Source organism: Scardinius erythrophthalmus, assembly GCF_964197995.2.
Source record: "Scardinius erythrophthalmus genome assembly, chromosome: 17".
Lineage (NCBI taxonomy): Eukaryota > Metazoa > Chordata > Actinopteri > Cypriniformes > Leuciscidae > Scardinius > Scardinius erythrophthalmus.
In genome coordinates, this window is record NC_138237.1 from 16497142 (window position 1) to 16516816 (window position 19675).

General features: G+C 39.1%; 1 protein-coding gene across 1 annotated transcript; it reads left to right on the forward strand.

Annotated features, from left to right (window-relative positions):
• Nucleotides 1-456: 456 nt before the first annotated feature.
• On the forward strand, nucleotides 457-15757 carry fgf10a (fibroblast growth factor 10a). The gene is made up of 3 exons (XM_081391927.1): nucleotides 457-1464; nucleotides 13748-13851; nucleotides 14825-15757. The coding sequence occupies exons 1-3, from the start codon at nucleotides 1158-1160 to the stop codon at nucleotides 15017-15019; spliced, it is 606 nt and encodes a 201-aa protein (XP_081248053.1). The 5' UTR covers nucleotides 457-1157; the 3' UTR covers nucleotides 15020-15757.
• The last annotated feature ends 3918 nt before the right edge of the window (nucleotides 15758-19675 follow it).

The following is a 19675-nucleotide window of genomic DNA, read 5'->3' on the forward strand; positions in this document are numbered from 1 at the left end:
GTTGGGCAATATGAAAAGGAAATTAAACCACACACAAACCAGATTTGAAATAAAGATTGTTTTCAGGGTGAGTTCTGTCCCACAACAGCATTGATGTCTCATTTTATTGTAGGAAATGCCCTTTTTAAATGTAGTTCAATGGCTAAGACTTTTATATCGCTATAAAAGTTTCCAAAAGTGTATTCAAGGTACAAACAGTGCAGGTACATCCGAGTCTTGTTTTTTTTTCTCTAACGTAGGATAGAAGACTGATGAGGATGGCGGTAAATGAGGTAAAAGCAGCAATCAGCTCCAGGTGTCTCTGATATGGCTCACATGCCACGGGGGGGGCTGCAGCAGTTTGCCGGAGGAGACCTGTACGGGCCGATGCATGGGGCTCCCAGCCCAGATGGGAGGGAACGGGGTGGGAGGGGCAGTAAGAGAGAGGGAGACACTGAGAGTGGGTGAGGCAATTGGGAGAAACAGAGTGAGACAGATAGGAGAGGGGCGAGGAAAAATGCCCCTCGTCGCCTCTCATTCTGACGCACACATGCAAGCAAAACATGCACGCGCACACGTGGATCTTCAAAGCCGACTGCTTTCACAGTCTCCCTATTAGCTAAAGAGATTACATCTGGGGCCCTGAACCAAATAAATAAGGTGAGAGGAGTGTCAGAGCTCAGTCTGCTCCACCTCAGGATCCTCTCAGCACTTCAGTGGTGAGCAGAAAGGAAACACACTCTAAATCAGAGGGACATTGAGAGAGCTGGACACAGCAGGGATTACACTTTTTTTCCTACTGTGGATTCCTCTCGTTTCATCAAGAACAGATTTGCTGGCCTGTTGCATTCGGCCGTTTTGCCGTTCTTCTCCAGAACATTTTCGTTGTCTCTTGCTGTCCTTGTTTTTCCCCGTCCGACAGGGGTTCTTCAGTGGATTGTACGTGGGAGAGCAGGAGGAGGTGAAGCAGTTCCCCACGGAGGTGTTTTGAGTTATGGATGTTGACACATTCCTTCTGGACACGAGGGGAACCGGATCCAGCCTGAGCAGCACAAGCAGACGCAACCGCCACGGACGTTTCACGGGGCTGCACCTCCTGGTATCACCCTTTCTCCCGTCCAGTTCTTCAGCATGTACCTTTCTGTGAGGCTCTTCCCAGTCTTCCGAGCTCCAAGACAATGTGCAAATGGAAAGTGACTAAGGGTGCCTCAGCCTGGTTCCGTCTGTCCTGCCTTTCCCTGCCGCTGCTGCTCCTGCTCCTGTGTTCGGCTTTGCCTGTGGCCTGCCATGACTCCCACAGGGCCGTACGTGCCCCGAGGGGCGCCAACTCCTCGTCGTCTGCCGTGGTGGGGCGGCATGTGCGCAGCTACAACCACCTCACGGGGGATGTGCGCAAGAGGAAACTCTTCTCCTACCAGAAGTTCTTTCTCAGGATCGATAAGAACGGAAAAGTCAATGGCACCAAAAGCAAGGATGATCCGTACAGTAAGTAATGACCATTTTTCTCCTCTTTCTTTTCACATGTGGGTCCCATAGAAGAAATGTCACTGTTTATTTCCTGCCTCCATTGATTTCGGAGTCAAACATCCAGCACATAATATAAACCTTACTTGATGTTGGTGGGCGCGAGCTGCTGTGCGTGGATCTGGGCTTCGCATGCGTTGCTAAGAGGTAGTCAGCCCTAATGTTGGTCCTTAGGTTTCAGTGCCCAGATTTATACATAGCCAGTTTCCTGGAACCAATTTGAAAATAACAGGGTAGTCTTTTTTCTGTAAAATATGCAAAATTTTAGAAGTTACTCCTGAACATCACGCTAAATGCGTAAATGGCTTTTTATTAATTTAAAGCTTATGTCAGGCTGTTTTATACTTTTTTCTGTGTTCATATAATTCAATCATAAATCATCTTTAAATAATCAGAAGAATTTCAACTTCATTTCACTGTTTGTGGCATGCCCAGACACCCGGCAAGGAGCTCGAAGCACCTGGCCACCACACTCCGAAAACTCCCACTGCACTTTTTCGTTAGTAGGTTGCGCACACATTGCCACTAATAAAAAAAGCTTTGACATATGGATCCCATGTGCGCGCTGCTTGGCTTTTTTAGACAAGGGTGTGCTGGAACTCCGCAAGACATGGCTGTGGGTATTTCAATTAGCTGAAATGCCTCTTAAATGTGTTGCACAGAAAGTCTCTTAATAAATCCAAGCCCAAGCTTGAAGAGTTTTGGAAAGCTTTCAACTACCATCAAAGAGTTTGTCCAGAAAGCTGGACAGTGTTAGATGTCCAGTGTTGTAGATGTTGAACACACATGATTATATTTTTGAACATAATTATAATTATATGATGTGATTGCCAGCTATTTATTTAAATTAAACATAATACATAATACATTACATCATTATATATCATATATCATCATTATATACATTACATCATTATATATATATATATATTGTACTAATACCTATGCCAGTGATCTCTGTACAAAAATTCTTGCCACTTGCTTACCACATGTGAAAATCACACTGTCCTCGTTAGCTCCCACAGTGACCCTTAGGCATGAAACATACTGGTAATAATGTTCCGGCCAGATGCACTGGTCGGGATTCACATCTCGTTTCAGTGCTGATATATCTGAAGTGTGGATATGGCCTGGAATGTCTGCGGGAGGCATAGCAAAGGGGAACCACTTGTTGGTGAATGGATCATTTCTCCAAAACAGATTGGACCTCTTCCATCCCTCTGCTTTCCCTGTGTGGACGCTATAATTGAATTCGAAGGGCCTCTGGTGCCCACAAGGTAGCAGCAGTGCTCCCCGTGTCCCTCGCTTTAAAACAGCAGTGCAATGTTAGTGCGCGGCGTTTACAACAGGCTTGTTTGCTTGATTTATTCTGTAATCAGAGACCATTGTTGTTGCCGCAAATGCCCGTAAAAAGGGCAGAAATGAGTGGCTTGCTATGTTATGTATCATCATGCACTTGAAACATCAAAACATCCTCAAATGATTTTACTCCAGTTGGAGCCACTGGCATTTTAAAAGGAACCAGTCCCTTTGCGGTGTAATATTTCTCTCAAGTTAACAAAAAGAATATTCCCATGAACAGCACGGCATGTTATTGTATATAGTCTGACGTCATGTCGACAATAATCTTTGTGTTTGATGGCCCGGTGTTTGAATAGAGCTAAACTTTACGAAGAGGGAAAAGTCTGTGCACAATATATCTGTGCCTGTCAAACCCGTTTTAAAAAATATATATTTTATACTTCAACATTCAATGTTTATGAAAAGCACACTTTGCATTCTGTTGAAAGTAATAGTCGAATGAACTGAAGGTCAGTATTTTTTCTGCATGAGCATAACTTCAGCCAGAGTTACAGAATATAAGAAGTATAAGATGTTACCTATTTTGTTTACCAAATTCTGCAGTTTTAATGAGACATTAATAGAGTCTATTTACCAGCAATGCACATATAAAATGTCACATCTTGATGTGAAATTTACATTTACACCACCGTAAATACTCGCAGTAAATCAAAAGCCCGTATTTTATGAGAGGGCCAATATTTGTTTTGCATATTTGATGTGGAAAAATATTTGCAGAGAGCCTAAGTATGATAGATTGTTACATTTCCCAGATTCAAACTCCCAGTCAGAGAGTCTCTTTGTCCATGTTTGAGGTTCTCAAGTCCAGCCTTCTTTAGTTTTCAAGTCCACAAAAGACCTGTCTATGTGCAGCTTGAAATCCTATCCCACCCATATTGTTTGATTTTCTTTCAGAATCCATCAGCTCAGTATCACTTTTGTCACATTGTGTCTCCCCCAAGACATTTTTGGAAATGGCACCCCGTGCTGGAACTCGGAGCTGTTCTCGGTGTATTGAGCGAGCCTAACAACAAGCTCACTGTGATGCAAAAGCTCTCACAAGGACCGACCCGAGTTGAATCTTTCTTTTCCTGTTTTGATCTTGTTTGCCGTCTCTTTCCTCTGCGCAATTGTTTTGTGTTTATCACACGGTCCTCGTGCTGAAGAAAACGTCAGAATCAACACAGAGGTGCAAAACCTCTGGTGTTGTAGTTCAGCGGCATTGGCATGGCCGGAGGAAATTGTTAATGAGGATCATTAGGCCTTGACAGCTTTGATTGAGGGGATGTGTTCGATCGGAGTTCAACTACTGGTTGAATCTTAAGGTCTAAAGTGCAGGGGTCTTTCCAATCATCGTGTCAGCTCTTGGGCAGCAGATCAAACAAGGGTCAGGCCAGCGGTCATTATACGTCTCACTTCATTTGGGGGCAGTTTAATCTAATAGGGCTCAATTAAGAATACAGATTATTGCTGGTCTAATGAGGTGTTTCCAGGCCAAACTCCATTAGCTTTGCTCAGAGTGGTACTCTTGTTTTTCTTCATGATAGAACATTTATATAAATTGCTAGTTTTAATTCAGGTGTTAAGGTTCAGCCACATGCATACAAAGCAGCTCAACAACAAACCTCTTACTGGATGAAATAGCTTGTTTGCTAAATGATAGTTAACGCTCATAACCTGTCTTTCCGCCTACATTCAGTCAGCTTCTGTTCGTTTACCTCATATAAAAGCTGTTTTGTCATTTTAATGAGAGAGAAAGACGAATAAGTGTATTCTGCCAAGTGTTTCTCAGAAACTAGAGTGCAGGGACACTGGCCTGCTGGGTAGTGTTGCACTGCATTGTTGTTATGACTTCAGAGGACCTCTCGCTGAGGCTGGTGTGATGTTAAATGCTTCATCAGGAACAGTAACAAGATAACTGCATACTAGTTGATGCTAGTTAACTCTTTCCCTGTCCAGAAACTCCAGATCAAAGACAGAAAAAGGAGCAGAAACAAGCGATAAAAGCATTGCTTATGCATGTTGTAGCCGTATTTGTTGCCTATAATGCAGAAATAGATTTCACAACTGGAAGAGAGGAGTGCAGGTTTTTTGTGTTGGCTATGTTAGTTTTTTTGTGCATAAGTTCGTTTTCTCTGTAAATACGCACATTTGAGAAATGATCTTAGACCAAATGTAGGAGGGTTTCTACACAGCATTTTATAAATGAGGCCCCTGGATTCATTCTCTTATTTATTATTTGCATCTAGCAAATCCCAACAACAACAAAAAAACTAAATTACCCACTTTAATACTGAACCTTCTTTATGAGCATTAGGTGATATTTGTTCAGCATCATTCTGCCACCATGATCAGAATTTAAGTATCCTCATGTAACGTAAAGAGCTGTGCAGGTAAAACATCACTCCCCTGGCCTCAAGAGGCACACTTGCGACTGCGTTTTTAGCGCCCTTGTTAGCGTGCTGATTCCAATCCCGCTCTGGGTGGGTGCGAGTAGGTCCAGTTACACTCGCTGTTTTACTGATAGGCCTACACTGTAAAAAAAAAAAACGTAAAAAAACGGCAATTTTCTGTCAGCAGGGGCGCCAGAAAATTTCTGTTAAAAAATGGAAAAATACTGTAAAAGAATGGTAATTTCTTCCCGTTGTTTTTATGGGAAAAAACTATATATTTAACATTGGATTTCAGTAATATGATATAATGTTAATTTACTGTTCTATTGAAGTATTAATATCTGTTTTGTACACTGATAACCACCAATCACAGCAGTGATGAGAGTCATATGATCAATCAAAGCTCAACACAAGTAGTTCTTCCACAAGAAAGTAAATACTAATATATATAGAAGCTGCACAGTGTCATTCACACAAACATTAAACACCGTCATGGTAACACATGAAATTTAAAAAATGCAATAAACATTAATTTAACAACATTAAATGTAACATAAACCCCTAATGTACATAACTGATTAGAAAAAAAAACGAAGAAAACTATGAAGAAACAAACATAGTTATTTCAACAAAAATACATCAAATGTGAAGTGTCACAGGGAATTGTGGGAATGTCAATTTACGTTTTTTCACTGTAAATTATACAATGAGTTGTTTTTTCACTTTCAAAAACTGTAAATTTAATGGTATGTTACAGTAAAATTACATTAAATGTACCGTTAGATCTATCACAATTATTTACCGTATATAGTACGGAAACTTTCTGTTAACCAATTAACAGTTTTTCACTGTAGCATTTTTACAGTCTTTTACCGTTAAAATTACGATCTTTTTTACAGTGTATATACAAATTTAAAAGGCTTGGTTAATGCACACAATGTAAATAACAGTGATTTGGTCATAGTGCTCAACCACTCCAAAAAGCATGTTGCAAACAAAACATTTTGACACAATGATTAATTGTGCAGCCTTACTAGTTAGTGATCATGTATGTTGTACTGTATGTTTATCATAACATCAGTATATTCAGTCAGCTCCTGCTTCATAGCTCAAATGTAGCTGTAAAATGACTCACTGATGAAAATGAACATACGCAATGTGTAAATTTAAATTACATGTTGCCAGCCCTGACCACATGGATGGCACTCTTCAGAAGTGTGTATGTGCTCTCTGTGGTTACGGTGCCCGTTTATAGCTCCCGTGGGAAATCCCAACCACACAAGTAATAAAAGTGACTTATGAGGATTGAGCTGATGTGCAAAAGGTTAGTGCCAGTGTTTCATTCTCTTTGACCTTGATGTCCTCATATACTTTCTCCTTTCTGATTCATAAATAACAGAGCTGTTTTTACAAGACATCTCTACAAGATCTATGGCCCTCAGAAAAAATCCAACTTGCTGATAACTTTGACATGTTTCCTTATAAGTTGTCTACTGTTCCGTTATGTTTCTTCCATCTACTGTATACTAATGTTCAAAAGTTTGGGGTCAGTAAGATTTTTTTTCTTTAGAAAAAAAGAAAATATTAGGCAACACAACTATTTTCAACATTGATGATAATAATAAGAAATGTTTCTTGAGCACCGAATCAGCATATTACAGTAGAATGAATTCTGAAGGATCATGTGACACTAAAGACTGTTGATGATGTTGGAAATTCAGCTTTGCCATCACAGGAATAAATTACTGTACATTATAAACTGTATTAAAATAGAAAACAGTTATTTTAAATTATAATATTTTTTTATTACAATATCATTGTTTTTACTGTATTTTTTACCATGATATTGAAAATTTATGTGCCACAATTTGTATTGTCTAGTTTTACCGTGTAAACTTAGATAAAAGTAAATGTTAAAGTCCATTAAACCTACAGCACATGTGTAAATTCTGTAGTAGCAGCTCAACATCTTCATCTAGTTAATACATCCATTTTTCCCATGCTGAAAGTTCAACCTGGAGGAGTGGAAGACCAGATGTATGCCTAACCTCTGACCCCATTACCTAAAACAGAGTGCCATTTGTGCCAAGGGGTGTGCTGGGGAGAAACACCACTGTCTCTTTTCTGCTATGGTCTATCTGATTGCCAACAGACAGTGACCAAAAGCACACTTGTCGACCGCTGGGACAACATTTTTTTACTTTCAGGAAACAATCACAGTACAATACTACTGATCATTGAGCAATTTATGGTGTAACACTGAGATGTAACATGTTTTAAGCCGAGTCTTGATAACTGAGATATCTACTGTACAAATACCCATTGTTCTCTTTATATTTATCGAGCATTTAGCTTGGAAAGGCTGAGGAACAGGACTTTGCAATGTCTTTCAGTGTCCTATTAATCTGTTAAGTGTTTGACATGTTACAATGCTGGACAAATGTATAGCTGAAAGCAGGGTGAAGTTTTCCTCAAACAGATCTTCTCACAAGCTCCAAGGGGAATTCCTAAGCGATGTGTGCTTGAACAGATGGCGGTGGTTGGGGCATCAAAGCACTGAAGTGAGACCAGGGACAGTGTGAGCAGAGATGCATCTGGCCAGTCAAAAAAGTGAGCAGGAAGTTTGAGTGGTCTTGGTTTGGTCCCCATTAAGATGGGTGTCTGCTAGGAGGAGGTTGGAATCGGTTTGCAGCCACAGAAGGTCATCTTGAGTGTTTGGTTATCTTATGTGTGTGTGTGGGGATGGTGCATGCATGGTTTCATGTGCTTGTGAGCGCGCAAAGTGTTTCAGTGGTTTCATTGCCTTGGCAGTGCAAACATTGAACAGATTTGTCTGTCATCAAAAATTGGTTTAGCAGTTTACATGGTGGTTAACAAATGCCTGGAGAAAGACATATACTTAATATACTCTGATGGCCTGGAATATGTGAAAAGAGTTTTAAACGGATTGTTCGCTCAAATATTAAAATTAATTCGAATATATATATCATTTATCTCAGTTCATATAATCCCAGTCCTCCCTAAATAATTCTTAAAACAACCCATTATGGGGCACTGAGTATATGGAGCCTATATGCAACTGGAAAAGAGAAAAAAGAATTGTACTCATTTTCTGACTTTCTATTCTTTATGTGCTGTTTCAATGAGTCACATTTTAGCAGATTTATAGCAGGAAAACAGCACTACTATTTTCACTTCTGACCCATTACGTAACATGAAATAACTTCACATAACTATTTCTTGTGTATTAAGCTCAGACCAAGACATGCGCATTCAAACCGTATTCCCCTGGGAAACAATGTTATCATTTAGTCAAATACACATCATCCGTATTTGGATCGCACATCAAGTCACAGGTCAGTGGCAAGTCGTGTGTTCCTTTTATGTTTTTCTTTAGGCCAAGCACTCACTACAAGACTGAAGGTTACCTGTGTTCATTTAAAGATTCACATTTTCTTCTATGCACTGTCACAGATTTTCAATTACACTTCTAAACCAAAATACAATATTTGACTTCTGTTTCCGACTCTCACCTTCCTTTTGCCTTCAGTCTTGTAGTGTGTGCTTGGCTTGGCAGGTCATTATTTTTCGGCACAAGATATAGATCTAGAGCCCTAAAGAGAGATATTTAGAGGCAGATGTGCCGTGGTGTTATGTGCTATGAGTTCTCGGAAGATAACTGTTGGATGAGAGGGAGAATGGATCGCCTATAGGTTTGCATTGCATAGCAAGTTTCAGTAGGAAAATCAGCGACTAAAGCCTGTTTATGAGGTGCTGAAAAAATGAAGGAAAAAAATCATCAATCATCACAAAAAGATTTTAAGCTCTCAAAAAGTCATGTTGTTCTGAGTCTGTCTGCAGAGTCCACATTTGCTTTCTGTAAACGATCTTGTGCACTGCAGAAAGGCTAATTTAAAAACAAACGAAAATCCAGATATGCAAGGTGCATCGATTTCAGTTTATCGTCATCGCAATCCAGCACACTCTGCTAATGAAAAAAGGTGACAAAATCCAACATATCTTATGGCAATTCATAATTATTTTATGTTTTTGTGAATTGGTGGCTAATTCGTTTGAATTCATATGATCTCATTCATACGTTTTCGTTCGATCTGCTTACGCCCCAGTGTCAGGTTTGTTTAGGGGTGGGTTGAGGAGTTGACCGTCATGCTTCCTTCAAAAAAATAAAATAATAAATTGTCTGTTTTTGTACGAGTCACACAATACAAATGAATACGAAATTGCCACCTTGTAACATAGTTACGTTTTCCCGTAAGATCAGCTTGTAAAATCTTCAAAAGGTCTGCAACTCAAACACATTCACAGTCCTCCCAGCCAGAGTTCATCCAAAGTCACTCTATTTCAGCAGAACCAGGAGAGTAGGATAATGAGACCGGCCCCCCAGACCCGTCCACTGATCTCCCCGAGCCCAGGAGCCAGGGGCCCGCAGAGCCCAGATCAAAGGTGCAAGTCACTGTCATCAGAAGCCAATGACGGGTCAGCTGCAAAGGTGCCTTTTAATGGGGACCCTTTTTCCTTTACGGTCTGTGGAAGGGGGTTTAATTGAAAAGACGTGCGCATCAGAGGCGTGGCAGTCCAGGGTTCCCAGGACAATTAAGCACCCTGGTGTAATATATGACTTGACTTATACAGACTTTGCACCGGTGTGGAGAGCTGACAAGCAGTTGAGGGTTCCCAAGTGCAAGTACGATTCTTATTTTGACGTCTGGAAACGATCCAATCTGGAAACTGCTAGGGAAAGGTCCGTCTGCCTGATAAAATTTGTTGTTTTGGATGTGGATGAGGGTCTCTTTCTCTCTCTTGCAAGCTTCGGTAGTGATGCAGGTTGCACGAGGCTACAAATATAAGGCTGCGGGGTTTTTGTAATTACCACAAGATGCGATAACCTGAGTTCTGTCACTCTGCCAAGAAAACACTGAACGCCGTTAAGCTGGAAGGGGGGCGGCCACCTACAGAGCCTGGGGCAGAAGCCAAGTCTACTGAGGGAAGATCACGCTAGGCTACGGGTGGGACTCTCTGGACCACCGTTGGGCCACGGGCAGTGTAATGTCACAGACACATGGCCGGGTATGGGTAAGGTGGGGCCGGGCTTGTTAAAACGCTAAAGCTTATAAGTCTTTGTAATCTGAGCCCTAATGGGGAGTAAAACAAGAATACTTGGAGGATTAGGTTGCACCACGAAAGAAAATTCTCTCACATTTTTTTAAGAGAATGTCTTGGCTAGTGCTTTGAATAATGCAGGCGGTGAAATCGTGTTTGTCAGAATACCGGAGCACCATGATATAGATGTAACAAAACATTGGGTCTGCCAGGAAAACTGTTTAATAGTAATCACGCTCTTATGAGTCAAGGAATTGCAGTCTGTAGAGCAGCGGTTTTCAAACTGTCCTGTGTGAGGGATTCCAAGTGGTTGGCGAGTTTACTAGCTGGAATAAAAATTAAAAAATATATATTTTTTATAAAAAAATAATAATGGCCGGCAAGTTGACTAGCTGATAATAAAGTAATAAATATATACAAATTTTATAATTGACAAAAAACACCAAAATTAATTACATTAGTAAAAAAAACTATATTATTTTAAATTTGTTATGGGCTTCTGCTACTTTGATAATGTAACTGATAGTTATCAGTTATAGGCTATTTTAAACACGAAGGACAATCTGTATGCCATTTAAATCTGTAGGTAATTGTTTTTAAGTAGTTTGAAGTTTCCCTCATACTTGGGTGTTAGGTGGTCTGCCGGTAATGTTAAAGTGGTCCACCATCTGATTAAGTTTGAGAACCACAGACTGCTGTAGAGGTTTGCTGAGTTTTAACTCTTACATGACTGCGCAGACGCACTTTAATGAGCCAAATAAAACTGTAACAGACTTGTTGCACGCACAGCTGTTGTTCTTGGTAATGTCTTAAAAATGTTGATTAGATAAAATGTGCTTGCGAGCTTACTGCGCTTCAGACACTGGCCTTAAAACGTTTCTCTGTACTTTTAGGTCAAATCTCACATTAAATAACTGGTACTTGACAGAAATCTGAAATGAAAGAGAGGCAGATCTTAAATGTTTATGGTGTGGAAGAAGAAAGCATGCAGCGAGACCTGTTGCTTAGATGCATCAGAGATGTTTTGGTTTTGTAAATCCAGTCCTTTGTTGCAGACCTGCATTTCAGCTTCAATGCAGACAGGGGAAACACTCTTGGAACGCGTGAGGTAGTCGTAAAAAAAAAAAAAAAAAATTTGCGTGTTTTGGTTTGACAAACCACATCAAATAGCCGAAAGCAAACAGGTGCTTTCTGCCAGAAGATTCAGGCTTTATTTTGACATTGAAAGCTTTAAAGAGCAGTCACCAAATTTACTGTAGACATGACATGTTGTTTGCACACATGACATCACTCACACTGTGTCTTCATGTGTACACACAAATGTATGTGTCTGTATAATAGATGTTTGTTATATGCTTGGGATTTCTCGTAAAAATGTATATGCGCTTGTCATTTTGGGCAGCCGTTCCATTGCTTTTGTCCACTCTATTGCTCTTTGATCATGGATTATTCCCCCTTAATCCTACCAAGTCTGTGATCCCATCTCTGAGCCCCCTCCTTTTATTCTGTGGCTCTTGTTCATGAACCTGAGGCGAGGGAGTAGAGAGGATAGGAGATGAGGTCTCCTTACATCTTCTCTTGGTGACTGCAACCTGAGCCCATGTAGAAGAACTGCCTTCAAATCCACTTAATCCTCCTGTTGTAGCAGCGCTTGTGTCCCTGATCCACAGGTGTGGGTTCAATCCCTCTGCGTCACAAAACTCAGGGGGTTTTACATAGTTCTGAAATATGTAATATATTGATGCTTTTTGCTGCAATAGATCATCTGACTGACGTATAAAGCAACCGATCACGTTTTTTTTTTGTAGGTTTAGGCCAGTTTATTTTAAACTAAAACCTAAATTAAAACTACTAACAATTGTTTGGTTAACTGAAATAAAGCTGAAATAAAATATAAATTTTAGTTGAAAAGTTGAAAACTATAGAGCTATGGAAATATATATTAGATATATATATATATATATATATATATATATATATATATATGCGGGCCGGTATCAATATATCGATGCTAAAACGATATATCGTGCAGCCCTAATTTTATACTGTACAAACTATATATTCTATCCCCTAACCCCAACTGATGTATTTTAATAAAGGGTTCTCATGAGTATTTGTATGTACAGTATCTTTTCTACCACACGTATATTTATTTACATTTGCATACATTGCACACTGATAACACTGTTTAGTTTTAGCATTAATATGTGCTTTTATAAGTACTAATAAACAGCCAGTATCCTAGAAATATGCATGCTAATAAGTAACTAGTTAATTGTGAACATTTTAAGGAATAATACACTTAATACTAAAGCAATTAATGTCCAATAAAGGTTGGTTTAAAGCACTTAATGACATTGTCAGATTTCCCATGACCTAATCTAAAGTGAGAACTATTTACGGTTAATAGGTTGTTAACAAAGCATTAAAAAACATGATCAAATGTTAATGTGATATTACATATGAGATAAGTAAACAATAATACTTGTGTTAATTACAGTGACAATGAATGAAGAACTCACTATTTGCATATAGCCTATTAACAATCTAGAGACAACAAAATATGAACTATGCATTAACTATAAATATACAGTACTTTATTACTGTATAATTATTATAAAGTGTTATAATTTTTTATTTTACATTGCTATAATAAATTAAATAATTTGTATTGCTTATTTATTTACTTGCTTTTTAGGCTTGGTTTTATGGTTTTGATGTCTTGTTGAGTAGTTGCAGATAAAAGCACTGAGTTCACTTAAGCAGCGAGGTAAACTGAACAGCTCGTGTTCGTCAAAGGCCAGAAGCTGCAGGCAAAAGCTCTTTTAACCCCATACACAAACAACATAGGATCATATAGCTCTGTTTGCTACTAGGACATGCTTTGGTCTGGGACTAATCCCATCTAAAGCGTGATGGCTTTATGGGTTTACATAATTGCCTTTTAAAAAGCAAAACCATAATGATTACCACAACTTGGATCTCTAATGGCTGCAAAGCTTTGCCAGTATGCCTTTCAGCTCTGAAAACAATAACAACAAAGACAGCAAAATATGACTTTTTTTAGCTTTTGAAGCTAAGTACTCCTTTTTGCCTGGGAAGATTGAGAATTTTTGATTCTAGCATTGGGGTTATGAGGTGGATTGCGGGTAAAGTTCAAGAAGGTCTTTTCTGCAATGCCTTTATCTATTTATTTACAGTGCATGTTGATATTTGTTACCTGTTCTATCAAAGCACCAATGTGCCTTCTTTCTATGTTATTATGCAATTGCATGTTTCATGCGACACCAGCGGTGCACCATAAATATTCACATAATTCCAAAACTCTAAAAACTGCAATGCTTTTATTTGGACGTTATGTAAATGATATGTTTATGTTTGTTTTGTAGGTACACTCGAAATCAAGTCTGTGGATGTGGGCATCGTTGCCATCAAGGGGATTCAAAGCAATTACTACCTTGCAATTAACAAGAAAGGGGTGGTCTACGGGGCGGTGAGCATCATTTTCTCTTCATTTCTCTTTTAATTATAGTTAATGACTGGACTCTACAACAAATAATGATAACGTCTCACGATCCCGTCCAAACCGAAGTCGTCCTTCTTATCGGGAATTTTTAAACAACATTCAGAATTTCTAAACTATTTATAGAAATTCAGCTCTTTACAAGCTTCCAGAAAGATCCGTCAGCCCTCGGGTCCCTCTCAGAGGCTTTGATGTCAGAGAGCCTGCTCTATTTCTCATGTCTCGGGGCACTTAAAAAGCCCGGGGTTGTTTTAAAGGACAGTTCCACTCCATTGCCTGTAAATAATCCCCCGGCAAAAGTCGGCTTGAGCAAAAGAGTTCTGTTATCTTTGAAAAAGTAAGCTGAGAAGGCCCTCTTCCTTACACTGTAGTCTCTCCTCCAATACTGCTCCATGCATGCGTTCTCCTCCATTCACAATCCAGCCATACAATCCCCAGCTCCCTCTTTGTTCCGAGTTCTCTCCAGCCCCATCGCCTTTCATTCATCCGCTCTCGAGAATGGCAAATGTTACCTGAAACAGGGAAAAATAGTGCCAATAGTTGTCCCAAAAGTGAAATCAACTGAGAGGAAGGGGAAAGTCCTAAAATATAATCGTCTACGCCTCAGGACTATTGTCCTCACTGCGGAAGTATCAATCAATATAGTGACGTACGCCACCATTTTTTCTGTTTACGCTCGGAAAAAGGATAAAAAAAGGACAGGGTGATGAAGACCCCGATGTAAAGCGGATAACAACCGGCTGGATGTACATTATCCCTTACATAATACATGATATACAATATTACTGTATATTTTTTTATTCCTGATAAGTGGGACAATAATATTGATATGGTTTGCATTCCAATTATTACATTTTAAATAACTGAACAAATTGAAAAATAGACTTTTACCACATGACCAAAGATAATATCAAGAACTCACTCACAAATCTTATTTTTTCAGAGCGATTTCGGCATTGACTGCAAGCTGATAGAGCGGATCGAGGAGAACAGGTACAACACCTACGCCTCGGCAGAGTGGAGGAACAAGAAGAAGCCCATGTTCGTGGGCTTGAGCGCCAACGGGAGGACGATGAGAGCCAAAAAGACCCGGAGAAAAAACACAGCCACACACTTTCTCCCCATTCCTATCGTGTAGCTACAACCCCACCAAAGGGAACATTTAACTGCACTGAGGAAAGACTTGGAATTTTTCGACAGTAGGCCTATAAAAGGGAACCGTTTGGAGAAAAGGGCACTATGTAAAGGAACTAAGAGAACACCTTTTCACTGAGTCAGACTGTTATCACATATTTTTTTAAGTTATTGGCACCAGGGAAAATGTGGGACATTTTTTATGCCAAACCCTTTTCTAGCGAAGGAAAGGTTGGACCAAAACCGACGGAGAGGAATCGAACATTGCAACCTCCCAGAATGAACTGAAGAGACCTTTCACAGAGTGTATTGCTTGTGTGTATTTGTGTGTGTGACCTTTGGATGCAGTTATTTATGCTGTACTAACTCATACGAAACACTCTAACAGACTCTCAAACTCTGTGACTCAGTGGACTGAAAGTTATGCAAACACTTACTGGAAGCACTTGCTCAAGGTGCAAGACTGAGAGGCCGAGACGGAGACCCCGCTTCCTACCATCCGAATTTAGTAAAGCTAGCACCATAGCGTAAAGAACTCTAATATTATTAACATGCAAAAGCCACTGTATTTGATATCTCCATTCTTTACCTGACTGCTTTGGAATAAATTATTTATTTTATGTAATATTTAAAGAAAAACAAAGACAAAAAAACATGGAATGGACATTTTTTATCATTTATGCTCCTCTTTTAAAAAGCTATTCTATCGGTTACACCTGAATAAATAAATATATTTCTCTTTACCTAGCAGAAGTTGCGTCCATGATGCTGAGAAAAGCTCATTTTCTTCTTTTATTCACTTTTCAGATGTGAAATGTATCTGTAAAACAAAATGAATTTGCTGCAATAAGGTTTTTCGGATAATATATATTTTTATTTTCTCTGCCCCACAATTGAAAAAACACTCTATTGTTTCCCAAAAAGAAAGAAAAAGATCCCAGTGATAGCTAGAGCTCATCTCCAAAAGCATTCAAGAACTCAAAACACACACCATCTTAGGCCACTGCCACACTTATTGTCCTAGTATTAGTCATGGAAGGGACGTTTTTTTTTTTAAACGAGTTCACTTGTGCCCAAACAGTCTGAATTGAAAACATTCATACTTGTTTTTAAGCAGTTAACGAAAACCACATATAAATCTATATCCACCCTCAATGCCCTTTGCCTCATTTTCAACTTTAAGCACTACTTTCAATAGTCAAACTGTGCTTTATTAGCCTGCTCACTTCAAAAGAGTCAATACGAATGGCATGTGGTGTGTGTGTAAATATTGGCAGTAGATTATGGGCTGATTCTGATTATCTCTTCTGTAGGTCTAACGCTTTCTCTCCCTCTCAAACCTTAGGAGCAGTTCCAGCAATTACTAAGTTAAAACTTTGGGTTCAAGTCTCACCTTTTATCATATCCCCTCTTGCGTTTTTGTGTTCACTTGGGAACAGTGACGTTGACTCATGGACTTTCCCAGACAGTTCCCATTACTTCAATTCAGAGAATTGATGTGTTTGTTTAGAAGTTCTAGGTGGTTCGCAAACAACTTTTCATGTGCAATTACACCGTAAAGCTTGTAACCGAAAACCGGTTTAATTTTGAGAGGTATGTACGACGTTCGGTTCGTTATCGCTTTTGTACGAAGCACCGAACTAAAAATAGTAATTCAACGTCACCGCAAATGAATCAGTATTAGCGAGAGAGACAACATGACCATTTAGTAAGATATTCCTCTCTTTTTTAAGTGAATCAGAAAAAGCAGGCCTATTTTGATTCCAGAATGAGTTGGTCAGGGGCACGGGAAGTGGGGACTGGGGGTGCTGGGGTTCACAGGATTGTAAATGTAACGCAATTTTTTGTTCATTTACATTTAAATTAATTTTAAGCATTCAGTAATTTATTTGTAAGTGGGCTATTTAAAAATTGTTTGTTTAAAAATATTTATGTTAGATTTTGTTTTTAAAACATACGCGCAGCGTGTGACGTCATATTGTGTGAGCGTAGAAAGAATTCGTCCGCAGCCGCTAAAAAAACAAACAAAACAAAAAAAATCCGTCCGCAGTTGCTCTACTCCTGAGAGCAAGTCCACCGTAAGTGTTGTGTAAGTAGGCACTAGGCATGTTTTTTGTGTTCTTTTCTATTTGCTGTTGCTTGTGCAGGCTCTTTTATTGTAGCAGTGTTAGCCCAATAACCCTATTATTTAAAGGCTTAATTTATGTCCCGTAGACCGGTCCGTTGCATTACGAATGAAAGCAGTAGTCTATCAATAATGTCAAAAATGTGATGTGCAGCAAGTTCGGGTTTGTGTATGCTGTTTAAATGAGTGTTCTCACTTGTGATTCGCGGAGTTTTGACGAGTTTTAGACTTCCTCAAAAGTGGTGATCGATTTTAGTGACTCGTAAGCAGTGTAGTCCGCTTGAGTTGAAAGAGTAAAGTTTTGTGAATCAATTATTCGAACGCATTTATGTGGCCTTTAAAATAAAAGTGAATTAGTCACCGAATATTTAATTTATTGTATGTCATTTTATTTAAATTAACTCCTTATTTGTCACTGGATCCGTGTTTCTTTTTTTCAAATAGTTATTACTTAAAAGACACTTACCGTTCTCATTATTTATGTAGCATAAATAGGGTATATACAAAAATGGGCCACATTTTATGCTCAGAAGTAGGCCTACATATAGATTTTCCTAAGCCAATAAGCAAATTACATTTAGGCATGAATAAAGAAGTAAACAAGGAAGATAAATACAAATACCTGTTGTATAAGGCTGTAATCCCCTGTTGACTCATGAAAGAGCCACAGAGTCATTTGGCTCTCGCAGGGAGAAGCTGATTCAGATGCATCATACATATTCAGTGTGCAGCGCTGAAGGAATTCCCATTTGTTGGTTTTAGCTGAAATATATATTGTGACCTTCACAGCTTCACAACTTCACTCTTTCCCCAAAGGAATCTGTGGCTTGTTGACCAAACCACAGGAGCAGCTGTGAATATTTCATTCCAGAAAGGTTGCTTGGAGAGCAGCAATAGACAGGGCTGATTTTAACAGCCCCGAGGGTAGCGGCACCACTGCATATTTTTGGATCTAGATGTGGGGATATTGAGCCAAGCCCAAGGAGTTCCAGTAACAGAGGTGCTCTTCTATCATTAGTGATCAACAGGTCTCCGAAACACGCTAACCTCATGTCAGCTAACACAAAAGAGCGAAAGTGCTAAATATAGTGGCCTTTCAGACTGCACTTACAGCACGTGTTAAACACAAGGCCAGTTCAGACTGAGCTTTGGATCTGTTATGATCTCTCGAGGTTTCCAATTTCTGTTCAGCAGGTGTGTCAAACATTTGCCTTGGCTTTGGCTGAGATGAAGCATGTGTTTATCAATTCAGCTCGAGTGAGTGAGAGAAACAGAGAGACCGAGTGCCTGCCAACTCCAGACAACTCCGACCCTTCAGGAGAACAGAGAACTGAATTTACAAATTAATACGAAGCCATATTCTGCATTTGAATGTAAGTTAATACAACCTAAGCGGCGGAGTATTTTTCTTGCTTTTTTCATCTGCACCGGGATAAGACCAACATTACTTGTCAAATGTGATTTGAAAACATGAAAGTATCCAATTGAGATGGCAAGATAGCTCAAGATCTTTCACAGACGGGCCTTTCTTGCCCAAGCTAACGCATGTGTAATGTTCATGTAACTTGGGTTTGGCAAACATGCTGCTAATAAAGTTGGTGTTTATTCGGTCCGTCAACCACATTAAAGCATTTATCCAGTAACATTGTTTTCTAAAACAGCAAATGAACTTGATTAAAGACAACTGCGATCTGTTTTGAGGGTCTGCTTTAGGCTTGAGAAAACATGAGGTTTTATAGCGGCTGAGGCTTAGTGGTTGTAAGTACATATTGACTATTTCATCTTCTTTCAATATAATCACATTATTCTAAAGCAAAAAAATGCATAAAATAATCTTGTGTTTCAATTTCGTCTCTTCTAAAGTGTTGTGGCCTATAGAGAATTGAGCAGAACTATTCACTGACCTGTGAATCTGGAGTCATCAAACTTTGCCACTGTATGATCAACAGTCGCTTCAGAACCACGGACAGCTCTGGTTTAGTCTTTACGGAAAGTTGGGCTGATTTGAATTGACAGCTACGGTATGTACAGAAGACTTAAGACTAGACATTCCCCATCCAGCAAAAACTCGTCGAAAAGACGACATTGCCAGACGTCTAAACAACGTTAAAATTTGGTTGAAAGGTGAAAAGCCGTCTTTTTCAGGTCGTTGAAAGACGTCTATAAAAGGACGTCCCACTCGCGTCTAAATTAGGTTGTAAAGTGTAAAGTTGAAAAGACGTCTTTTTCAGGCCTAATTTCAACCGTGAATTCATGATTATATTTAATATTCATAATTACTGTCAAAATAAGACAATTCACAAAAGTGTACCAAAACATTTATTGACACATAAAATACATATTTCATCTTAAGCCTGCCTTTGATCAAACATACCCTAAAAACAGTAACATAAATAAAAATAACTTCTCTATAAATGTATAAATAAATATATATTTAAATAGTTATATAGTAAAGTGTAATTAGAATTTTCAGCATCATTACTCATTACTTCAGAAATCATTCTAATATGATGATTTGATTTGCAAGAAACATTT

Coding starts and splice junctions, on each gene's coding strand:
- fgf10a (XM_081391927.1), top strand. CDS start 1,158: ATGTGCAAATGGAAAGTGACTAAGGGTGCCTCAGCCTGGTTCCGTCTG. Junction 1,465..13,747: donor AAGCAAGGATGATCCGTACA/GTAAGTAATGAC, acceptor TTTGTTTTGTAG/GTACACTCGAAATCAAGTCT. Junction 13,852..14,824: donor AAGGGGTGGTCTACGGGGCG/GTGAGCATCATT, acceptor TTATTTTTTCAG/AGCGATTTCGGCATTGACTG.